The following is a 20,928-nucleotide window of genomic DNA, read 5'->3' as shown; positions in this document are numbered from 1 at the left end:
GTTCAGGCTCTCAACTTCCTGAATGACGGTGTGAATGCTGGCTTCTGTACTTGGCTGTGTGCCGTTTATAAATGAAGTCCTTTTCTGCCTCTTCATTTGTGCTTCTAGAGCTTGAATCTGGGCTCCAGGCAAGAGCTATACCTTCAGTTATATTCAAAGTCTAGTTTATTTATTTATTTTCTTTGACATTTACTTACGTGTGTCTGTGCACTCACAGTAGGCATGTGGAGTCCACAGGGGCCAACTTTCAGGAGCTGCTTCTCTCCTTTCATTCTGTGGCTTCTGGGATTGAATTCAGGTCTTCAGGGTTGGTAACACGTGCCTCTCAATGGACCTAACTCTCATTTTAAAAATACAGAAAATAGCCGGGCGGTGGTGGCACATGCCTGTAATCCCAGCACTCTGGGAGGCAGAGGCAGGGGGATTTCTGAGTTCAAGGCCAACCTGGTCTACAGAGTGAGAGAGTGAGCTCCAGGACAGCCAGACCTATGCAGAGAAACCCTGTCTCGAAACAACTAAATCCAAAAAACCAAAAAACCAAAAATAAAATAAAATAAAATAAAATAAAATAAAATAAAATAAAATAAAATAAAATAAAATAAATACAGAAAATAGGCCGGGTAATGGTGGCACATGCCTTTAATCCCAGAACTTGGGAGGCAGAGACAGGCAGATTTTTGAGTTCGAGGCCAACCTGGTCTACAGAGTGAGTTTCAGGACAGCGAGGACTATACAGAGAAACCCTGTCTCCAACAACAACAACAACAAAAAAATCAAAACCAAAACCAAAATAAAAAAATATAGAAAATGCTAAGTTGGGTATATAACATATGCCTGTAAATCCAGCATTCAACAGGCTGAGGCGGGAGAGCTATGAGTCTGAAGCTAGCCTGAGTTCCACAATAAAATCCTGTCTCAGGAAGCAATGCAAACCACCCCCCATCCCTCCTGGCCCAAAATGAAAAAGGAGGCGATGTTATGGAACATAATTAGATAAAACAAAACCTAACTCACATGAATTGGACAAAACAGAAGGGAAAGAATCCAAGAAAAGGCGCAAGAATCAGAGACCCACTCTTTCACACACTCTGGAGTCCCATAAAAACATTAAAGTAGAAGTTATAATCCATAAGCATGCAAAAGACCTGGTGCAGGCCCTGCACATGCTCCAGTCTCTGTGAATTCATATGAGTTTTGATGGAACTGATTTAAAGGGCCTTGTTTTCTTTCTTTCTTTCTTTCTTTCTTTCTTTCTTTCTTTCTTTCTTTCTTTCTCTCTCTCTCTCTCCCTCCCTTCCTCTTTCTCTCTCTCTCTCTCTCTTTCTTTCTTTCTTTCTTTCTTTCTTTCTTTCTTCTTTCCTTCCTTCCCTCCCTCCCTCCCTCCGTCCCTCCTTCCTTCTTTCTTTCTTTTCTTTCTTTTCTTTCTTTTCTTTCTTTTCTTTCTTTTCTTTCTTTTCTTTCTTTTCTTTCTTTTCTTTCTTTTCTTTCTTTTCTTTCTTTTCTTTCTTTTCTTTCTTTCTTTCTTTCTTTCTTTCTTTCTTTCTTTCTTTCTTTCTTTCTTTCTTTCTTTCTTTCTTTCTTTCTTTCTTTCTTTCTTTCTTTCTTTCTTTCTTTCTTTCTTTCTTTCTTTCTTTCTTTCTTTCTTTCTGTTTTTGTTTTTCGAGACAGTGTTTCTCTGTATAGCCCTGGCTGTCCTGGAACTCACTCTGTAGACCAGGCTGGCCTCAAACTCAAAAATCCTCCTGCCTCTGCCTCCCAAGTGCTGGGATTAAACCACCACTGCCCATCAGGGCCTTGTTTTCTTGGTTTCCTCCAACCTGTTACACTGTTTCTATCTTTTCTTGGGTTTCCCTAAGAATCACGGAGAGGGATTTGAGACATCCCACATAGGGCTGAGTGCGCCAAGGTCTCCCACTCTGCATAATGTCTAGCGGTGGGTCTCAGTATTTGTCCCTGTCTGCGCAGGAGGAAGCTTCTCTGATGATGGCTGAGCAAGGCACTGCCCTATGAACACAGAGGATGTCAGTAAGAGTGATTTCATTGCTACTTTTTTTTTTTTTTAGAATAGTAATATTTGGTTTTACCTTAGGCCCTGGGATATCTAGTGTCAGGTTCTTGGTCACCTAAGCAGTGTCAGGTATGGGCTCCATCTCGTGGAGTGGGCCCTCAGTCAAATAAGTTATTGGTTGACTAATTCCACAAGCTCTGTGCCACCACTGCCCTAGCATATCTTGCAGGTAGTAGACCATTCTTTGTAGATGAAAAGATCAAGGGTTGGGTCAGTGTTTACATTTCCTCTTTGGTCGAGGGAGGTCAGAGTAATTTCCTGTACCAAAGATGCTAGCACATAAGGGTGAGGCTCTATGTAGACACCGGCTTGACTTCTCCTGGTCAATGAGTTGTGTGGCTGTGTTGTCTTCAGCAATGGGACCTTGCTATCAGTTTGTGGAGAGCAACCTATAGTCTCAGCAACAGCACTGGGGTGGGGGGTGGGCATTCTACGGGACCCATATAGCCAACAACTCAGTTATATGTAACTCAATCCCAGTCCCGGAAACTTCATTTGGTGACAAGAAGTGGCCAGTTGGGGCTCTGTCTCCTCTAGTATTGTATTTGGTGATTTCATTTAGATCTCCTTCATACATGTATATATTTTAGGAAGCTTCTACTGTTTTATTCCACATGGCCACTAATTTTAGCTGTCCTCCCTCCCCTATCCCCCTCTTTCCTTTCTTTCCCACTTGATCCTCCTGTTACGGCTCCCCACACCTGGGTTCCATTTTCTTCCTGTATTCATGTTTTTCACGGATGTCATCTTCTCATCATGTCTCAGATTTGCTGATTTTTTTTTTAAAAAAGATTTATTTATTATATGCAAGTACACTGTAGCTGTTTTCAGACACCCAGAAGAGGGACGTCAGATCTCATTACAGATGGTTGTGAACCACCATGTGGTTGCTGGGAATTGAACTCTGGAAGAGCAGTCAGTGCTCTTAACCACTGAGCCATCTCTCCAGTCCCTTGCTGATGTTGATGTTTTGTGTCAGTTTTTTTTTTTTGTTTTGTTTTGTTTTGTTTTTTTCTGAGACAGGGTTTCTCTGTGAAGCCCTGGCTGTCCTAGAACTCACTTGTAGACCAGGCTGGCCTTGAACTCAGAAATCCTCCTGCCTCTGCCTCCCAGAGTGCTGGGATTACAGGCGTGTGCCACCACGGCCTGGCTCAGTTTTTTTTTTTTTTAAACATTTTCTTTGTCCGAAGAATCCATTTGTTCTATCATGACTCTTTTTCATTTCTTGTATTTTGTTAGTGATGCTTGTCTCTCAGGTTCCTGTCCAAGTTCCTAACTTTTTCATTTTCTGATTTCCCTCGGTTTGAGTTTTCTTTTTTTGCTTCTATTTTTTTTTTTTTTTCATTTCCTTCCACTGTTTGTGTTTTCATAGATTTCTTTAAGGGATTTCTTTACGGACCTCTATCATACTCATAAAGACTGATTTAAAATCTTTTTCTATCACAATTATCAGGGCCATGGCAGGGTCACTGGGCTCTACTGGAGACATTGTTGTGGCTGTTATTGATTGCGTTTTTATGCTGGTGTCTAGACATCCCTGTTTGGGAAGATTATAATTCTAGGCGCTGATGTCTGGCTTTGTCTTTCTTGGTTGGGTGTTTTGTTTCTTGCTCTCTGTTGCCCAGTCTAGTTTTTAGAAGAGTATGGTGACTGTGTGCTGCCTGGCAGGAAATTCTGGGATCCTGACAGTTGTGGCTACTGGGCCTGAGTGTTCCAGGTAATACATGTTTCTGGGCACTGGGAGCTGACACTTAGCGTTTGGAATGGGTTGGGAGCTGAGGGAGTCCACAGGAAGGAGGAAATCAGGATCTGCTTGGTCCCCTGGAAACTGAGGCAGAGTGTGTGGAGAAGCCGAAGTAGATGTTCGACAGAGCTGGGGATGAGTCTGGATTGGTGTGATAGTGTAAGGCAGTGCAAAGTTTCTTCCATCTTGTATTCTTGCTAAGGCCATTTTAGGTTTAACTATTTGATCTCCTTGGAGAATTCCATAGAAAATTACCTAACTCTATTCTAGGAACCTGAATTCAATATGCCACAGCTCAGTCTGTCTTCTGTTAAACTGCCTGTTGGTGCAAGTCTCCCTGCCAGCTGACTGCCTAGCTTCTGTTAAACTGCTTGCTTTCACAAAACCTCTCCCTGTAGCTACTAAATGAGATACCAGGATGTGGTTTTTACCTTTTTTTTTTTTTTTAAGACTTATTTACTTATTATATATGAGTACATTGTTGCTTTCTTCAGACACACCAGAATAGGGCATCAGATCCCATTACAGATGGTTGTGAGCCACCATGTGGTTGTTGGGAATTGAACTCAGGAAGTCTTGAAGAACAGTCAGTGCTCTTAACCTCTGAGCCATTTCACCAGCCCCCAGGTTATCTCTAAAAAGCTCCTTGCTCTTAATGCTTGACACTACTTTTGTATCTTGAATACCTGAGTGTAGTCCCAGCCAACAGGGATAGACTTTCAATTGGCTATAAACTATATCTGAGTGATTATTTCTGGTGGGTGCCACCCCATAACATTAGACTTGGGAGAATGGAGGGAGAGTAAAGATCTGCAGTTAGCCTACCTGCTTCCCTGGCTAGAATGGCCTGTGGGCTCCCAGAGAGTGCCTGACTGGATGAGTTGGGGGAGGGAAGCGAGGAGAGAAATATCTGTGATCCAGTGGAGATGAGGGCCAGGGATGGGTGGGGAGAAAGGCTTCAGCAGGTGGGGATAAGATTGAGGGTTGGATGTAGAAGAGCAGAGGGAAAGGCGAAGATCTGTTGTTCGCCTCCTACCTACTTCCTGGATGGAGTGTCCTTCGATTCTCACACTGGCCTTCCAGCAGACGTCTCCTAGAAGCTCTAGTCCATCCCCTTTCTTCATGTATGTTTATGTTGTGTACAGTGGATGCCTGTGTGCACATATATGTGGCTACATGCACCTGCAGGCAGGAATGTAGAGGCCAGAGGACCCTGGGTGTCTTCCTCCATTGATTTCAACCTTATCCTCTCAAGATGGGACCCATCACCAAACCTGAGGCTGGTCACTTTTAGTAGACTGGTTGGCCAAACAGTCCCAAGGATCTACCTGTCTCGTCTTTTTTAGGAGTTCTGAGGATTCTAACTCAGGTCTCCACACTCACACAAGTGCCTCTTACCCATGGAGCCAGCCCCAGACCCTTGTTCTCTATTTCTTTTCCTTTTAAATGGCGTTGAGTTGGGCACGGGGAAAGCAGGTAGATCTCTGTGAATTTGACTCCAGTCTGGTCTACACAGAGAGTCCCAGGACAGCTAGAGCTACATAATGAAATTCTGTCTTAAAAAAAAAAAAAAAATCAGGCTGGAGAGATGGCTCAGCAGTTAAAAACACTGACTGCTCTTCCAGAGGTCCTGAGTTCAATTCCCAGCAACCACATTGTGGCTCACAACCATCTGTAATGGGATCTGATGCCCTCTTCTGGTGTGTCTGAAGATAGCAACAGTATACCCATATAGATAAAATAAATCTATCTTTAAAAAATTGTATTTTCTCCATTCAGGCTGCTGCGACTGAATGCTGTGAGCTGGGTGTTAAACAGTGGAGGTGTTGCTAAATTGATATGTATTTTTTCTGGAGAGGTTTATCTCATATCTGGAGTCTGGTTCTGGGTAGTTCACAGGTTAAGAGTGCTTGCTGCTCTAGGAGCTGGGAAATAGTGGATTGGGTGCCATTACAGAAGCTGCTGTGGGCTTCTGTCTACTTTATTCTGGGACATAGGTAGGGAGCACAGGGGGAAAGCAAGCTGACTCCCATCTCTTCCAATGAGGGCCTTGACCTCATAGTTGTGTGGAGATACGCTGGTAGTCTTTTCTTTCCCCTTTTAGGCCTTCCTGGGCTGCCTGTCATCTTCAGTATTCCTCTAGGAACTTTGTTACCTTTTTTTTTTTCTGTTTTGTTTGGTGATGCCCCACCCTCCACAGTCCCTCAGGACTAAGCAGTAGCAGGTGAATAGAAAACACGGAACCATCTTGCAAGCAGGACAACCAGAGTTCAGATCTCCAGAACTGATGTAAAAAGCTGGGTGTGGCAGTGTTTCTGTAATCCTAGTACTCCAAGATGGGAGCATCCTGGGAAACTTGTGGGCCAGGTTAGCTTATCTGGCTAGACTCCAGGCCAGTGAGACACCTTGTCTCAGAGGTGTGGAAGGCCTTTCAGGACTGACATTCCAGATTGTCCTCAGACCTTCACAAGGGTGCCATGTATACCACACACACACACACACACACACACACACACACACCCCTACTCACTGAGCAGTGTGCTGGGAATCTCAGAGCAATAACAACGTAAAAGACAGGAGTGGGTGAGCAAAGGTGATAGATATCCTTGTGTTTTGGGGTGAAGCCCCGAATCTTCACTCGCCTCTCCCAAGTTAGGATTTTATTACAACTATGGCTACAGCCTAGCGTACTGATTGTCACAGTGCCAGCCTAAGCCTTCCACACTAAGGATGGGGGTTGGTTAACCATGACTGTCCCAGATCTAGTTCATGTCACCTTTTATTTAACTATGAATTCAATTCCTTTAGATAGCTCGGGTCACCTCTACCCCTCTATCCTTCCGCAGGATCCTTTGGGAGACGGCTCTCCTGTTTCCTGACGTCTGAGGAATTACTCTTTTGGACCAGATCAGCTGAAAGGCAGGATGAAGAGCAAGGTGCACTTCTGGTCAGGACTAGAAAGTTGATACATCATTTGGTTTCCAGTCAGCTGGATGTGACTTCAGACTTTTGGAATATATCCACTCTCACCCTTTTCTCCCAGTAAGTAGGAAAGCAGACAGTGGCTGGGTCTATAGTAATTTTATTGTAACAGAGAAACCAGGCGGCGGTACGTCTACATGATTAGAGCGGATGGTGGTTATCTTTCAAAGGGCGGAGTCTGAGCCGGGCTGGGCTGGCAGTACACAAACCCCCGAGTATCTTCTTCTGATCCTACCCTGCATGTCTGACTCAGGTGAAGAGACAGGCTGTGCAGTCAGGATGAATGAAGAGGTCCAGCTGGGCAGAGGCCCCAGCCCAGTAGGAGCCAACCAATCGCTGAAGAGGACACTGAAATCAAGGGCAGGGTCCCTCTCTCCACGGCTCTTGGATGAGAGAGAAGGCTACGTCATGAGCAGAAAAATCATGCTCTCCATTCTTAGATAACTCCTGATAGGATGAGGTTGTTGGTCAGCCGAGCAGTAGAACACGGGATGAAACTCTAGGCTCTAGAACAGCAATGACAAGAAGAGGCAGGCGGACAAGACACTACACCTTCTACTGTCCCCGTTGAAGTGGCAACAGACCCGTTGGCTTTCGCAAAGTGTAATTTCTGTAATGTGGTCTGTCGACACAGTTGTTCTACACCGGGAGGACAAACTGGAGGACAACTGTTAGTGACAGAACTAGTTATTTTTCTCTTACAGCCTCTAATATGAGAGGCTCTACCGGGGTCCACGGGGGGAGCCCCTGATGCCATCTGAGCTTCAGGTAAAGCTTCTGACCTATTCCAATGCCATGGCTGACAGGTTTTTGGTGCTATGATTTTCTTGCATGTGTAAACTTTCAGAAAAGCCGGAGACAAAAGGATGAGGGAGTTTGGTTTAGAGCCGACGAAGTTCCAGGTACCAGCCTCCGCCCTACCCCTTTCCGAGGAATTGAGTTCAGTCGCTGAGAGAGCGTTATGCACCGTGGTTGGAAACAGGATCTACCTACCACCACCCACCCTCCCTCACCCTGCATGTGATTCTCATAAGAGCAAAGGCTGAAGGGAAAGTGGCCTCTGTTCCTTCACACCTGGTAATTACTTGGTGACCTGGTGAATGGCATGAGCAAGGTAGCCCACATTGCCGGAGGTGACCCCTGCCACGGAGATTCGACCATCCTTAGTCATGTAGACTGAGAACTCCTTGGTGAGCCGCTCCACCTGCAGAAAGAGAAGAGGTAGACAATCACTTCTGGCAGGACTATTCCAGCCAAGCTATTTAAGATCTGGGGTCTAGCTGGGCAGTGGGGGTGCACGCCTTTGATCCCAGCACTTGGGAGGTGGATTTCTGAGTTTGAGGCCAGCCTGGTCTACAGAGTGAGTTCTAGGACAGCCCGGGCTACACAGAGAAACCCTGTCTCAGAAAAACAAAACAAAACAAAACAAAACAAAAAAACCCACCCAAGATCTGGGGTCTGTGAAATGGCTCAGCAGGTAAAGGTGCTTGCTAACACGCCTGATGACCTGAGTTTATGCCCAGAACTTATATGGTAGAAGAAGAAAACTGACTCCTGAAAGTTATCCTCCGACCTACACACATGCCACGGTATGTGCATGCACACAGACAAAAAATTAAACATGTTAAAAAAATAGGAGCCAGGTATAGTGGCACACACCTTAAATCCCAGCATTTGGGAGGTGGAGGCAGGTGGCTCTCTGCGAGTTGGAGGCCAGCTTGATCTACATTTTGAGTTCCAGGACAGTCAGGGCTACATGGTGAGCCCCTGTCTCAAAAACCAAACCAAACCAAACCAAACCAAACCAATCAACCAACCAAACACATAAAAACATTAAAGTAGGATTATAATTTTTTATTTTTATTTTTATTTTTTGAGACAGGGTTTCTCTGTATAGCCCTGGCTGTCCTGAAACTCACTTTGTAGACCAGGTTAGCCTAGAACTCAGAAATCCACTACCTCTGCCTCCCAAGTGCTGGGATAAAAGGCGTGCACCACCTCTGCAGGATTATGATTTCTAAGGTATAAACAGGTAGGGAGAAAAAAATACCCTCACAGTTAAGCAGACTTCAGAATTCAGTCACATAATAGCTCTTTCCCCTCTTCTTTGATGGACCAGTAGTCATCATAAGTAGGAGCAAACACACTATTATATACCATGCGTAAAGCCCTGCAGCACCTAAAACCAAAAACAGCAACCAAAACCCCCAAAACAAACAAACAAACAAACAAACAAACAAAAACAACAAAAAATCCCCACAGAAGTCCTTTTCCATCTTAAGCTACTACTATCATCACCAAACTGAAAACAAAATCAAAAAACAAAAACTCACCTACCCAAAACCAACCCCAAGGTAGGCACACTTCAAAAGACTGCAGCATCACAGAGGACAGAACAATAAATAACCAGAGAGAGAGAGAGAGAGAGAGAGAGAGAGAGAGAGAGAGAGAGAGAGAGAGAGAGAGAACATAATCCAGGCAGTCCAAGGTCCAGGATGAGGTGCCTGATGGCCTGAGTGACCGCCCAGGAAATACCTCATGCCCCCTTTATCTAAAAGGGCTCTAAATCAAGGACACTTGACTTAGTAGGTGACCTCAGACAAATTCTGGTTTGTAAAGGGCAGGGGTTGGCCGTGGGGAACCTGAGCCCACACTCACCTGCTCGGGCTTTAGGCCGGTGAAACAGAACATGCCGATCTGGTCGGTGATGTGCTGCCAGTTGTGGGAAGAGCCCTCTTTCTTCAGGTTGGAGACCAGCTGGGTCCTCATGCTGATGATGCGGTCAGCCATGCCTTTTACCTCTTGCAACCTGTGAGGAAAGCAAGGGGGGAGGGGAACGTCATGCTCTGGCTAAGCCCGAACGCGTAGGTGAGAGGCCGCACACTCCTTCACTTGACCTTCTCTCCTGATGCCTTAATCCTCCGTCCTTAACACAGTCAGTGGCTGGTGGAGAAATTTTCTTTTAAGCTTTTTGTTGTGTATTATAAGTGTTTTGATTGGCGTTAAGTCAGAGCTTGGTGCTCTTGGGGGCCAGAGAAGAGCGTTGGATTTCCTGGAACTAGAGTTATAGATGGTTGTGAACCACCATGGAGATGCTGGGAATTGAACCCAGGTCCTCTGGCAGAGCAGCCAATGCTCTCAATACCTAAGCCACCTCTCCAGCCCCAGATCATTTAACTATTATCATTAATAGCATACTTGAGTACAGAGGGAACTTTAAATATCATTTGAAAATAGGAACACTAATTGTTGGTTAAACAGTAAAACATGACATGATTTTTGAACTTGGTGGAGTAAACATTCCTGCTTTCACAATGGAGACAACGGTCTCCATAAAGCAGGTACCGAGGACTGAGATGAGGTCACAGGCCTAAAGCTGTTACAATAAAGGTCAAAGGCCAAGCATGTAAAAGTCATGGTGGTACAAGGCAGCACAGAGCAGTGCTGGGCTGCAGGACAGTCACAGAAAGACGAGAGGGGACAGGAGAGGACAGCTCAACTTGCTTGGTTCTCAGCAGCCTTCCCTGGTCTCTGAACTGATGGCTACGATCCATCCCTTGGCCCTGCAGAAGATTTCTTTTGTTGGCTTTTTTACCAACTGGACCCACTGAAAGTTTATGTCTCAGGGTTGTATGTTCAATTTCACCAACAATCTCCCTATGATAGCATCACACATGGCTACATCGGTGGCGACAGCTGCCAACTAGAGACTAAATAATGTTTTTATTTGAGCCAGTGAGCTGGGAGTGGAGGTGAACACCTGTAATCCCCGTGTAGTGAGAATTCTGGAATTTTGGTTTCTTTAAAGAACACAGAAATATTAGAATATGTTTTTGTTTTAATCCAAACGTAGGGATGTGGGGCTGCTTCAGACTGACCCCAGCAGCTGACTATGACTTAATTGCCTCATGCTCTAGCAGAGGTGTGGTTTGCCAGCTGCAGATAGTTTCTGAGATTGTGTGATGTCTGGAATTCTGGCAACTTTTCAGAGAGAGGATGTGTGTGTGTTAAGGTATATATATAAATCCTAGAGCCCTGATAGGCAGGGGACATTTGGAATTCTGGGAACTTTTCAGAGGTGTGTGTGTGTGTGTGTGTGTATGGTATTTATATATATATATAAATCCTAGAGCCCTGATAGGCAGGGAACGTTTGGAATTCTGGGAACTTTTCAGAGGCGTGTGTGTGTGTGTGTGTGTGTGTGTGTGTGTGATGGTATTTATATATATATAAATCCTAGAGCCCTGATAGGCAGGGGTGGGTGGTGCTTGTCTCTGTGGGGATTGGTTGCAGTTTGTTAGTAGTCTTGCTCAAAGAAGAAACAAGAAAGAAATTAAGATTCAGGGATATCTCTCTCTTCCCCTCTATCCTTCTGTCTAGTGAGTGATAGGGGGTCAAATGGGGGGGGTGGGAAGATAGAGTGTGGGAAAATGAACCCACAAAATAGCAAAGACCAGCTATATCCCAGCACTTAGGAAGCAAAGGCAGGTGGATATCTGTGTTTGAGAACAGCCTGGGTCACAGTGTGAAACGTTATCTCAAAGAAGGAAACTTAACAAAAAAAAAAAAAAAAAGCAGTGGTCAGCAGCTGGCTTCACCTCAGCAACTTCACTAATCCTGGCCAGAGCAGGGTTGCTCCTGGCCTGAGGGAGATCAGAATTGTAATGTTTGGTGACAAGAGCCACCCAACTTTATTCACTCTGAAGACCTGGGTTCTAGCAGGATTAAGCATGAAACCTGTGTATCCCACATGCATTGCCCTCTTAGCAAAACCCTGCCACCCTCCAGAGAATCAAGTTCTGACTTCTCACAAAGTCAATCAAGTGCTTCCTGACAGGTCATCTTCTCTAACTCCCTAAATGCTACTTTGTGTTGTTTTTGAGTCAGTGAAGTTCAGGATAGTCTCAAATTTACTTCGTAGCCAAGGTTGGTCTTCCCTGGGACTGGAGTTATGAATAGTTTTGAGCAACTACAAGGGTGCGGGGAATCGAACCTAGGTCCTCTGCAAGAGCAGAAAGTGCTCCTAACTGCTGAGCCTCTCTCTCTAGTCCCAAATAAATGAAGCTTTCAAAAATTTATTAAAAATCAGATTAATATGAGAAAATAGGCATGGAGATTGTGTATAGATAATAAAACTGTAAGCACGCAGAAGCATTGATTCGGCGCTAGCCAGTGAGCAAAAGTACAGGGGCTGGAGATATGGCACAAAGCGTGCTTGTCTACACGCGTGAGACCCCGGGTCTCACCTCGAGCATCACAGTACAAACATATCTTTTAGAGGAAGTTTCCTGTCCTAGGTATTTCAACTGAACTTGAACTCAAGGGAAGGCAGGTTTTATTTAGTAAATGTGGAGATGACAGAATAAAAGAGCCTGCTGTTAGCTGGGCGTGATGGCACGTGCCCGTGATCCCAGCATTCTGGGAGGCAGAGGCAGGTGGATTTCTGAGTTCGAGGCCAGCCTGGTCTACAGAGTGAGTTCTAAGACAGCCAGGGCTATACAGAGAAATCCTGTCTTGAACAAAACAAAACAAAACAAAACAAAACAAAACAAAACAAAACAAAACAAAACAAAACAACAACAAAAAACAAATCCAAAAAAAAGAATATAAATAAAAGAGCCTGCTGTTTCCAAATTTATGGGGGAAATATTAAACTTATTTGTTCCAATAAAATGCACACCCCTTCTCTTCCGCCTGCCTTTCACACACACACACACACACACACACACACACACACACACACACACACACAGAGCAATCGTTACCATTGCTTTCGCAAGTCTGGAGAAGTCAGGATAGTTGCTGCAATCACACACACACACACACACACACACACACACACACACACACACAGAGCAATCGTTACCATTGCTTTCGCAGGTCTGGAGAAGTCAGGATAGTTGCTGCGATCCGGGCCCCATTGAGAGGTGGGTTGGAATACAGGGGACGGATCAGGATCTTCAGCTGTGACTCCACCCTCTTGGCTTCTTCCGCATCTTTGCAGATCACTGTGAAGGCTCCCACTCGCTCACCTGAAAAGATGCAATACCATCTTCTATCAGGCTCAGACAAATAGTGACAACATTTGTTACATGGTATCTGTTTCTGTCAGAAGAACCACAACAGTAGTTTATGTTTTGAGACAGAGTATCAATCACTCTGTAGCCTAGGCTGGCATGGAGACAGGTGGTTCTCCTGTCTCAGCCTCCAGAGAGATGAGCTACCTACCACTTCTGCTGGGCGGTGGTGGCGCACGCCTGTAATCCCAGCACTCTGGGAGGCAGAGGCAGGTGGATTTCTGAGTTTGAGACCAGCCTGGTCTACAAAGTGAGCTCCAGGACAGCCATGACTATACAGAGAAACCCTGTCTAGAAAAAACCAAATCCAAAAAAAAAACGAAAAAAAAAAAAAAAAACAAGAAATAAAGTGTCTGACCAGTCAGAAGGGTGAATTTTGAATCGAGGCACAATAGAAATCATTTAGGGTCTTTTAAAAACACCCCCCAAGCTGGGTGGTGGTGGCGTATGCCTTTAATCCCAGAACTTGGGAGGCAAAGGCAGGCGGATTTCTGAGTTTGAGGCCAGCCAGGGCCACAAAGAGAAACCCTGTCTTGAAAAACAAACAAACAAAAAACAAAACAAACAAAACTTCCCACCCCCACCCGCAAAGAGGGTTTCTCTGTCTGAAAAAAGAGGGTCCCTCCCCTCCCTGCCTCCTCCCATCCTGGAATTCACCCTGTAGACCAGGCTGGCGTAGAACTGATATTCACCTGCCTCTACCTCCAGAGTGCTGGGATTAAAAGTGTGTGCCACTGCGTTTGGCATTACCATTTCTTTAAAATAAGATTTATTTATTTATTCAATTTATATGAGTACATGAGTACTACACTGTAGCTGTCTTCAGATACTTCAGAAGAGGGCATCAGGCCCAGTTACGGATGGTTGTGAGCCACCACGTGGTTGCTGGGAATTGAACTCAGGACCTCTGGAAGAGCAGTCAAGGTTCTCTTATCCACTGAGGCCATCTTTTTTCTTTTTCTTTTTTTTCTGGGGCTGCTGTGGTGTACCACTGTGAAGGTCAGAGGACAATTTGTGGGAGTCAGTTTCTCCTTCAACTTTGTGGGTTGAACTTCAGTCATCAGACTTGGTGGCAAGCACTTTACCTATTGCGCCTTATTGCTCAGGATGTCTTTTTAACATATTTATCTCCTTGGCTTCTCTATCAATTACTTTGCATGCAGAAATGATTAATTGTCCTTTATTTCTTTTCTTTTTTTTTTTTTCCACTACAGGAATTTAAGCACACTGAAGATATGTCTGAGAAAACCTACAGTACTTTTGTCCCCGTCTTAGGAATACACCAATTAGCAACGTGCAAATGTGCATACACATGCATGTAAATTGTCCCTGTAGAGTCTTTGCTTTGTGGCATTCTTCCCAAGTTCTCCTTTGCCGGCACACCTTATATTGGGCCCTCTGGCTTACCGTACAGGCCCATGTTCTTGGCATAAGATTGACAGAGGCAGACATTGATGCCCTGCTCGATGAAGTGCCGTACGGCCCAGGCATCCTTGTCACCATCACCGCTGGCAAAACCTTGGTAGGCCATGTCAAAGAATGCGTAGAGATTCTTTTTCTAGGAAGGAACAAGAAGACCAGCGTTTGAGGCGGGCCAACTGGGGATGCTTGGCTCTCATAGGTGCTATTAGCACCATGCCTGCTTACCTCACAAACACATATGGCAGTAGGGAAGATGTCTGAATTAATGAGTTAATTTTTTTTTTTTTTTTAAATACTTCTATGGCCATGGTTCCTCAAAAAGAGGCCTTTAATCTCTGGTACAGGAGGAACCCCTAAGGCCTGCAGTGGTCTGTGATATTACTTTTGGCTTTTTGGCTTTTGTTTTTTTTCAAGACGGGGTTTCTCTGTATAGCCCTGGCTGTCCTTGAACTCAGATATCTGCCTGCCTCTACCTCCCAGAGTGCTGGGATTATAGGTGCGCGCCACCACCGCCCGGCTGGGATAGTACTTTTGGGAAGAACTAGCATCAATCTTTCTGATGAGGCACTGTCCTATACCTGGGGCTCACAAGATAACCTTATGAAGCGCTCGCTCTCTGCTGGCTGCTTCTGGGCCTTACTCTGAAGCTGAGATTTGAGAGAAGTAAGAATGGGGCAGAGGATGACGGGAATATTTCTCTCTAGGAATTCTGATTAGCGTTTTCGGTCAGAGCCAGCTCCTCTCAAAGGAAAGGCAACGCTGAGTGAATCAGCAAGCAGAGGAGGGGACACGGAGCTGTGCCTCAAAGGACGAGCAGCAGTCACTGACCGGAACAAACAGGAGCGGTTAGCAGGCCTCTCGGGTCACAACAGCGGCTGTGCCGAAGATAAGTCTTTGACAGTTTTATCAGAATTCACTACATCCGGGCTGAAGGACAAGAACGATTTTCAAACTATTCACCTATCATCCATTACAGGACCTGTTCCTGGCAGCTTATCCGTGTGTGGGTTGGGGGCAGGCTCAGGGTTAAGCAAGCAGTTACTGACGCTTCATCCTCCTCACCTTCACCACGGCTGCTATTTCCTTCCACTGCTCTGGACGCGGATCCACGCCCGTGGGGTTGTGAGCGCAGGCATGCAGGAGGAGAACACTCTGCTCTGGGATTTTCTAAGGAGAAACAGTCGAGATTTTTGCTGTGCAGCTTTTAAAGGAAACAGCCGACACACTACAGGTCACTGTTAGCCTAAACAAGAAGCTTAGAACGAGAACCCCGGAGTAAGCTGGCCTCCTCTAAAGTCACATAATGAAAGCAGCCGGGAGACACCAACTGTCTGGCCTGGAAAGCCATACTTACTGAAATGTCTTCTATGGCTCCGGAGAAATCAAAGCCGCAAGTCTTGGGGTCGTAGTATCGATAGCCTTGGAGCTGCATGCCGGCATCCCTGAAGATGGGCGTGTGATTTCCCCAGGATGGTTTGGGCAGAAAGACATCCCGGCTGAACTTAAAAAATCTTTGCTAAAAGACAGGATAAAAGGGGATGAGAAAATGAAGACAGAGAACAAAATGTTAATGATTTCTTGAGAGGAAGTTTTTTTCCTGCTGGCTGTAGCAAGGTGGCCTGGGTTGGAAGCCAGGCTCTGAGAGTTACTCTGGCTATGAGGTAAAACACCCGTGCAGGCCCTGCCAATTTAAAGTCTCTTACAGGGAATTTGCTGGGTAGTATTACATCAACTCTCACACACTTAAAGTTATTTATGTTGTTGTATTTGTCACATTTTAATGTGGGATCTAGTGGGTTGTGACGGCAAGTCATTGTGGGTATGGACTTTAAGACCCTCCTCCTAGCTGCCTAGAAGCCAGTATTCTTCTGCTAGCAGCCTTCAGATGAAGATACAGAACCCTCAGCTCTGGCTGCACCATGCCTGCCTGGATGCTGCCATGTTCCTGCCTTGATGATACTGGACTAAACCTCTGAATCTGTTAGCCAGCCCCAGTTAAACGTTGTCCTTTTAAGAGTTGCCTTGGTCATGGTGTCCACAGCAGTGAAACCCTAAGTTGGTACCAGGGACTGGGGTATTGCTGTGATAGGCCTGACCATGTTTTTGTTTGGAAGAATGTACATTCTAACACTTTGGATTTGGAAAGCAGCGGAATACTTTAAATGGGGCTAAATGGGCTATCTTAGTAGGAATATGGAAGACTTTGTTACTTAACAGAGTGATTTGAATTGTGGGGACCTGGCCCAAGAGGTTTCAATGGAGAATTTCAATATATGGCCTAGAGAGTGTTTTGGTGGTATTTTGGTGAGGAAATGTGGCTAAGTTTTGCCCTTGTCTGAAGAGTCTGCCTGAGGCTAAGGTGAAGAGACTCAGATTAATTGCATTGACAAAGAAAGTCTCAAAAACATCCACCAGAGACTTTGTTCTCTGGGTAAGTCTCTTTTCTTTTTCTTTTCTTTTTCTTTTTTTGTTTTTTTGTTTTTTGAGACAGGGTTTCTCTGTGTAGCCCTGGCTGTCCTAGAACTCACTCTGTAGACCAGGCTGGCCTCAAACTCAAGAAATCTGCCTGCCTCTGCTTCCCAAGCACTGAGATTCTGAGATTAAAGGCATGCGCCACCACTGCCTGGCTTGGTTAAGTCTCATGAAAAGCATTTTAAACAAGCGTAGCAAGCTAAGAAAGGAAAAATATAAAATATATGGTTTGAGTATTAAAGGGGCACCAGGAAGTGAAATGTAGCTCAATCCTGTTTTTAAAGATATTAAGGGAGTAGTGATTTGCCTTGGGGCAAGATCCCACCTAGAGAAATTTAGGTCCAGGCAGAGAAGTACAAGCTTTTAATAGCAGGAGATAAAGCCAAGCAGATCTTAGTTCAAGGACTGCCTAGAAGAAAGTTCTAGGTGAAGAAAAAGTCCAGGCTTGGTGGAACACATCTTTAATCCCTGTGCTTAGGAGACAGGCATGCACATCTCTGAGTTCAAAGTCAGTCTACGGAGCAAGTTCCAGGACAGCCAAGCTTAGGCAGTGAAGGAGTGGAAAAGAGAAAGCTGGTGACGATGTAATAGAACAAGGGGGCCAAGTTTTACGCCATGTTCAGCAAGCAGCAGAACTCAGCAGCTTTGGCCAAACGGTTCTGGTTTTATAGTCCAAAATAATAATAAATGGTACAATTGATGCTGGTTAGCTGGAGCTAAGAAATTAGTGGTGCTTAAGAAGAGACCACCATCAACAGGGTAAAATCCTGGAAGTGTTTTCTGAGAGCACAAAGAAGCTGTTCCAGAGATAGCCAAGGCTGTACCTCATGCTGCAGCTGAACGTGGCAATATGTGAGAATCATCCAGGTGGTACTGGCTTTGAAGGGGTCATGGAGAGCAGTTGAGGCTCGGCACTGTTGAGAGGCCACAGAAGGCCATTGGTGAAGGTGCAGCCTCAGTTGCAGTTGACAGCCCAGGACTGAGGGGGTCGTGCAAAGAAGTTGAGGCTTGGCACCATGAAGAGAGCCTATTGGTGAAGCCCAGTTGCAGCAGAAGACCTCAGTGTATTGTACCATGGGATGATCACCAAGAACAGCAGCAGCAGTGGAGTGGATCAACCTGAGCTTAGAGCGCTACAGAAGGCAGAACTGGAGAAGTAAGGCTAGTCCTTTTAGGGAGCTCATAAGGTCATGCGTGCATTCCAGACATTGAAACAAGAAGCTGTAACATTCAAGTTGCCTTGGAGAGTATCTAAGATGTTCAAGATGCCAGAACCGTGGTCTATCTACTGAGGAAAGCTGCTAACGGAGTGGAAACGGGCCAGGTGACAGAAGTTTGTTACAGTTGACAAGGATGAAAAGGAGTTGGAGATCTGCAGACCTCTTTGACATCAGCCATGGAGATGCAGAGTTTGGAGTTTGCTCAGCTCTGGTTCCCTGTTTTGCTTTGGGAATTACAGTTAAGTGATTGGATGAATGTCAGAGAGATTTGAGCTTTGTTCTTGTGAGAGTTGTCTTGGTCATGGTATCTGTTCACAGCAATAAAACCCTGAGACAGCCTTTGGTGAAAGTGCAGCCCAATCGCAGCAGAAGACCCCAGCGTTTTGGAGATGCCAGTACCATGGAATGGCCACCAAGAACAGCAACAGCAGTGCAGTGGAGCCAACCAGAGCCTAGAAGACAAGCTGTGTGTGGTGCAGAGGGCAGAGCTGGAGAAGTGATCCAAGCCCTTGGAGGAGCCCAGATCATGAGTAAATCCCAGATAATTGGACATTGAGCGTTTATACTTATTGGACTTAATAGTGTTGGAGTTTGGCTTTTCTTGGTTCAGATTATGATTGTACCCTGGTTTTTCCCCCTTGAGGGTCTTTAATTTTGATTTTTTTAAAGATTTATTTATTATATATAAGCACACTGTAGCTGTCTTCAGATGAGGCATCAGATCTCATTACAGATAGTTGTGAGTCAACATGTGGTTGCTGGGATTTGAACTCAGGACCTCTGGAAGAGCAGTCAGTACTCTTAACCACTGTGCCATCTCTCCAGCCCCTTTAATTTTGATTTTTACAGGAGCCCACAGCTAAAAAACTTAGAAGTTTTAAAAGAGATTTGGATGATAGAGGGGATTGGGTATTTTTTAACGAGACTGAAATTTCAATGTGTTTGAATTTGTAAAGCCTGTGGGATTTTTAAAGTAATTTATGTTTTTATCGTGAGATGTTGGGGTTCAATATGAAAACAAAGTTGTGGCTTAAAGGTGACGTGTGTATCAAGCTGACCAGGGGTCAGTTGTGCCGGCTCATTTTATGTGACTACACACACAAGCTAGAGTTATCTGAAAGATAGTATCAGCTGAGAAGAGGCCTCCATAGGATCCTGCTGAAAGGCATTTTCTTAATTAGGGATTGATGGGGGCGATCCCAGCCCATTGTGGGTGGGGCCATCCCTGGGCTGGTGGTCCCGGGTTCTATGAGAAAATGGGCTGAAAAAGCCAGTAAGTAGGACCCCTCCATGGCCTCTGCACCAGCTCCTGCCTCCAGGATCCTGCCATGTTTGAGTTCCTGTACTGATTTCCTTCAATGATGAATAGTGATATGCAAAGTGTAAGTCAAATCCTTTCCTCCCCTAATTAGTTTTTTTTTAAAGATTTTTTTTTTGTCTTACGTAAGTACACTGTAGCTGTCTTCAGACACACCAGAAGAGGGCATCAGGTCCCATTACAGATGGTTGCTGGGAAGTGAACTCAGGACCTCTGGAAGAGCAGCCAGTGCTGAGCCATCTCTCCAGCCCCCAAATTAGTTTTTGGTCATGGTGTTTTTGATGCAGCAACAGAAACCCTAAGACATGAATTGAAAACCCATGCTCCTTACTAGTTCTGCATGCTGTGCTGGGCATAGTGGCCCACACCTTTAATCCCAGCACTTGGGAGGCAGAGGCAGCAGAGGCAGCAGAGGCAGTCTCTGAGCTTGAGGGCAGCCTGGTCTACAGAGCTGAGTTCCAGGATAGGCAGAGAAACATAGTAAGGCCTTTTTCTGAAACAACAAAACAAAAACTCCATAACCAAACTTAAAAACCAAAAAACCACACAAACAAAAACTAAAACCCACCATATGCTCAACACACTGACTTTATTATTATTTTATTCCTTATAATTTTCCACAGTGCTTTCTTTCACCAGAAAACAGGGAACTTGCTGGTTCTGTGGAAAGAGGAAGCCTGGTGCTGGGGAGTAGCCCCACACACAGGCTAAGAAGTCCTGTTAACCTTCTGCCGAAAGGTCATTCTTTTCTTTTAAAAAAAAATTATTTATTTATTTTACATATATGAGTACACTTGTCACTCTCTTCAGAAACACAGGAAGGAGGCATTGGTTTACCATTACAGTTGGTTCTGCACTACCATATGGTTGCTGGGAATTGAATTCAGGACCTCTGGAAGAACAGCTAGTGCCTTTAACTGCTGAGTCATCTCTTCCGTACCCCTTCCTCCCCAAAGTTCTTTCTTGTAGGGGTTCCACTCACCAGAAAACTAGCTCCGACCCTTAAGGCTCCAGTCCCGGAAATGGTCTGCACGGTGACAAACTGCAGGGGAGATATAGAGTCAGCCTCTCTGTTCTTTACACTTCAGAACTTCATCCTTTTTGCTATTTATTTGATTGTTTGCGTATCCTATACTTATTTACTGTATGAGTGTCTGGTTTGCATGTTTGTATGTACCCCATGGTCCTGCCTGTTGTCCTAGAAAGTCCGGAGGCATCAGACCCTTCGAATCTGGAGTTACAGGTGGTTGGGAGCTGCCATGTGGGGGCTGGGAATCCAACCCGGGCTCTCGAGAAGAGCGACCAGTGCTCTAAACCACGGAGCCCATCTTTCCAGTTCGGTTATTTGCACTGTGTGTGTATGTCATGCGTATATGCCCATGAGGTACACCTCCATGAGGTACACGCGTGGCATGGCATGCGTATGTATGGAGGACAGAAGACAATGCCTTAGTTTGGTTCTTTCCCTCAGCCTTCATGTGGGATCTGGAGACTGAACTTAAATCACCAGGCCCAGGCAGCAAGCACTTTATCTGCCAAGCCATTTGCTGGCCCCTACAAGTGAATTCTGGATGGTGGTGAATTCCACGAAACCATCCATGTTATATGGAAAATTTTAGGATATT

The 20,928-nt window shown here is 45.2% G+C and overlaps 1 protein-coding gene across 1 annotated transcript in view; it reads right to left on the bottom strand.

Moving 5' to 3' along the window:
• Positions 1–6,878: 6,878 nt before the first annotated feature.
• Got2 (glutamic-oxaloacetic transaminase 2) overlaps positions 6,879–20,928 on the bottom strand; it is a 28,957-nt gene continuing 14,907 nt past the window's right edge. Inside the window, exons 4-10 of the mRNA XM_052166675.1 lie at positions 20,286–20,345; positions 15,648–15,809; positions 15,356–15,460; positions 14,279–14,429; positions 12,661–12,826; positions 9,453–9,603; positions 6,879–7,998 (exon numbers count right to left, since the gene is read on the bottom strand). Coding sequence (XP_052022635.1) covers positions 7,876–7,998; positions 9,453–9,603; positions 12,661–12,826; positions 14,279–14,429; positions 15,356–15,460; positions 15,648–15,809; positions 20,286–20,345 — 918 coding nt within the window. The 3' untranslated portion in view covers positions 6,879–7,875. The remainder of the gene's footprint in view (positions 7,999–9,452; positions 9,604–12,660; positions 12,827–14,278; positions 14,430–15,355; positions 15,461–15,647; positions 15,810–20,285; positions 20,346–20,928) is intronic.

This window comes from Apodemus sylvaticus, chromosome 21, assembly GCF_947179515.1.
Source record: "Apodemus sylvaticus chromosome 21, mApoSyl1.1, whole genome shotgun sequence".
Taxonomy (NCBI): Eukaryota; Metazoa; Chordata; class Mammalia; order Rodentia; family Muridae; genus Apodemus; species Apodemus sylvaticus.
This window is presented reverse-complemented; position numbering and strand designations above follow the sequence as displayed.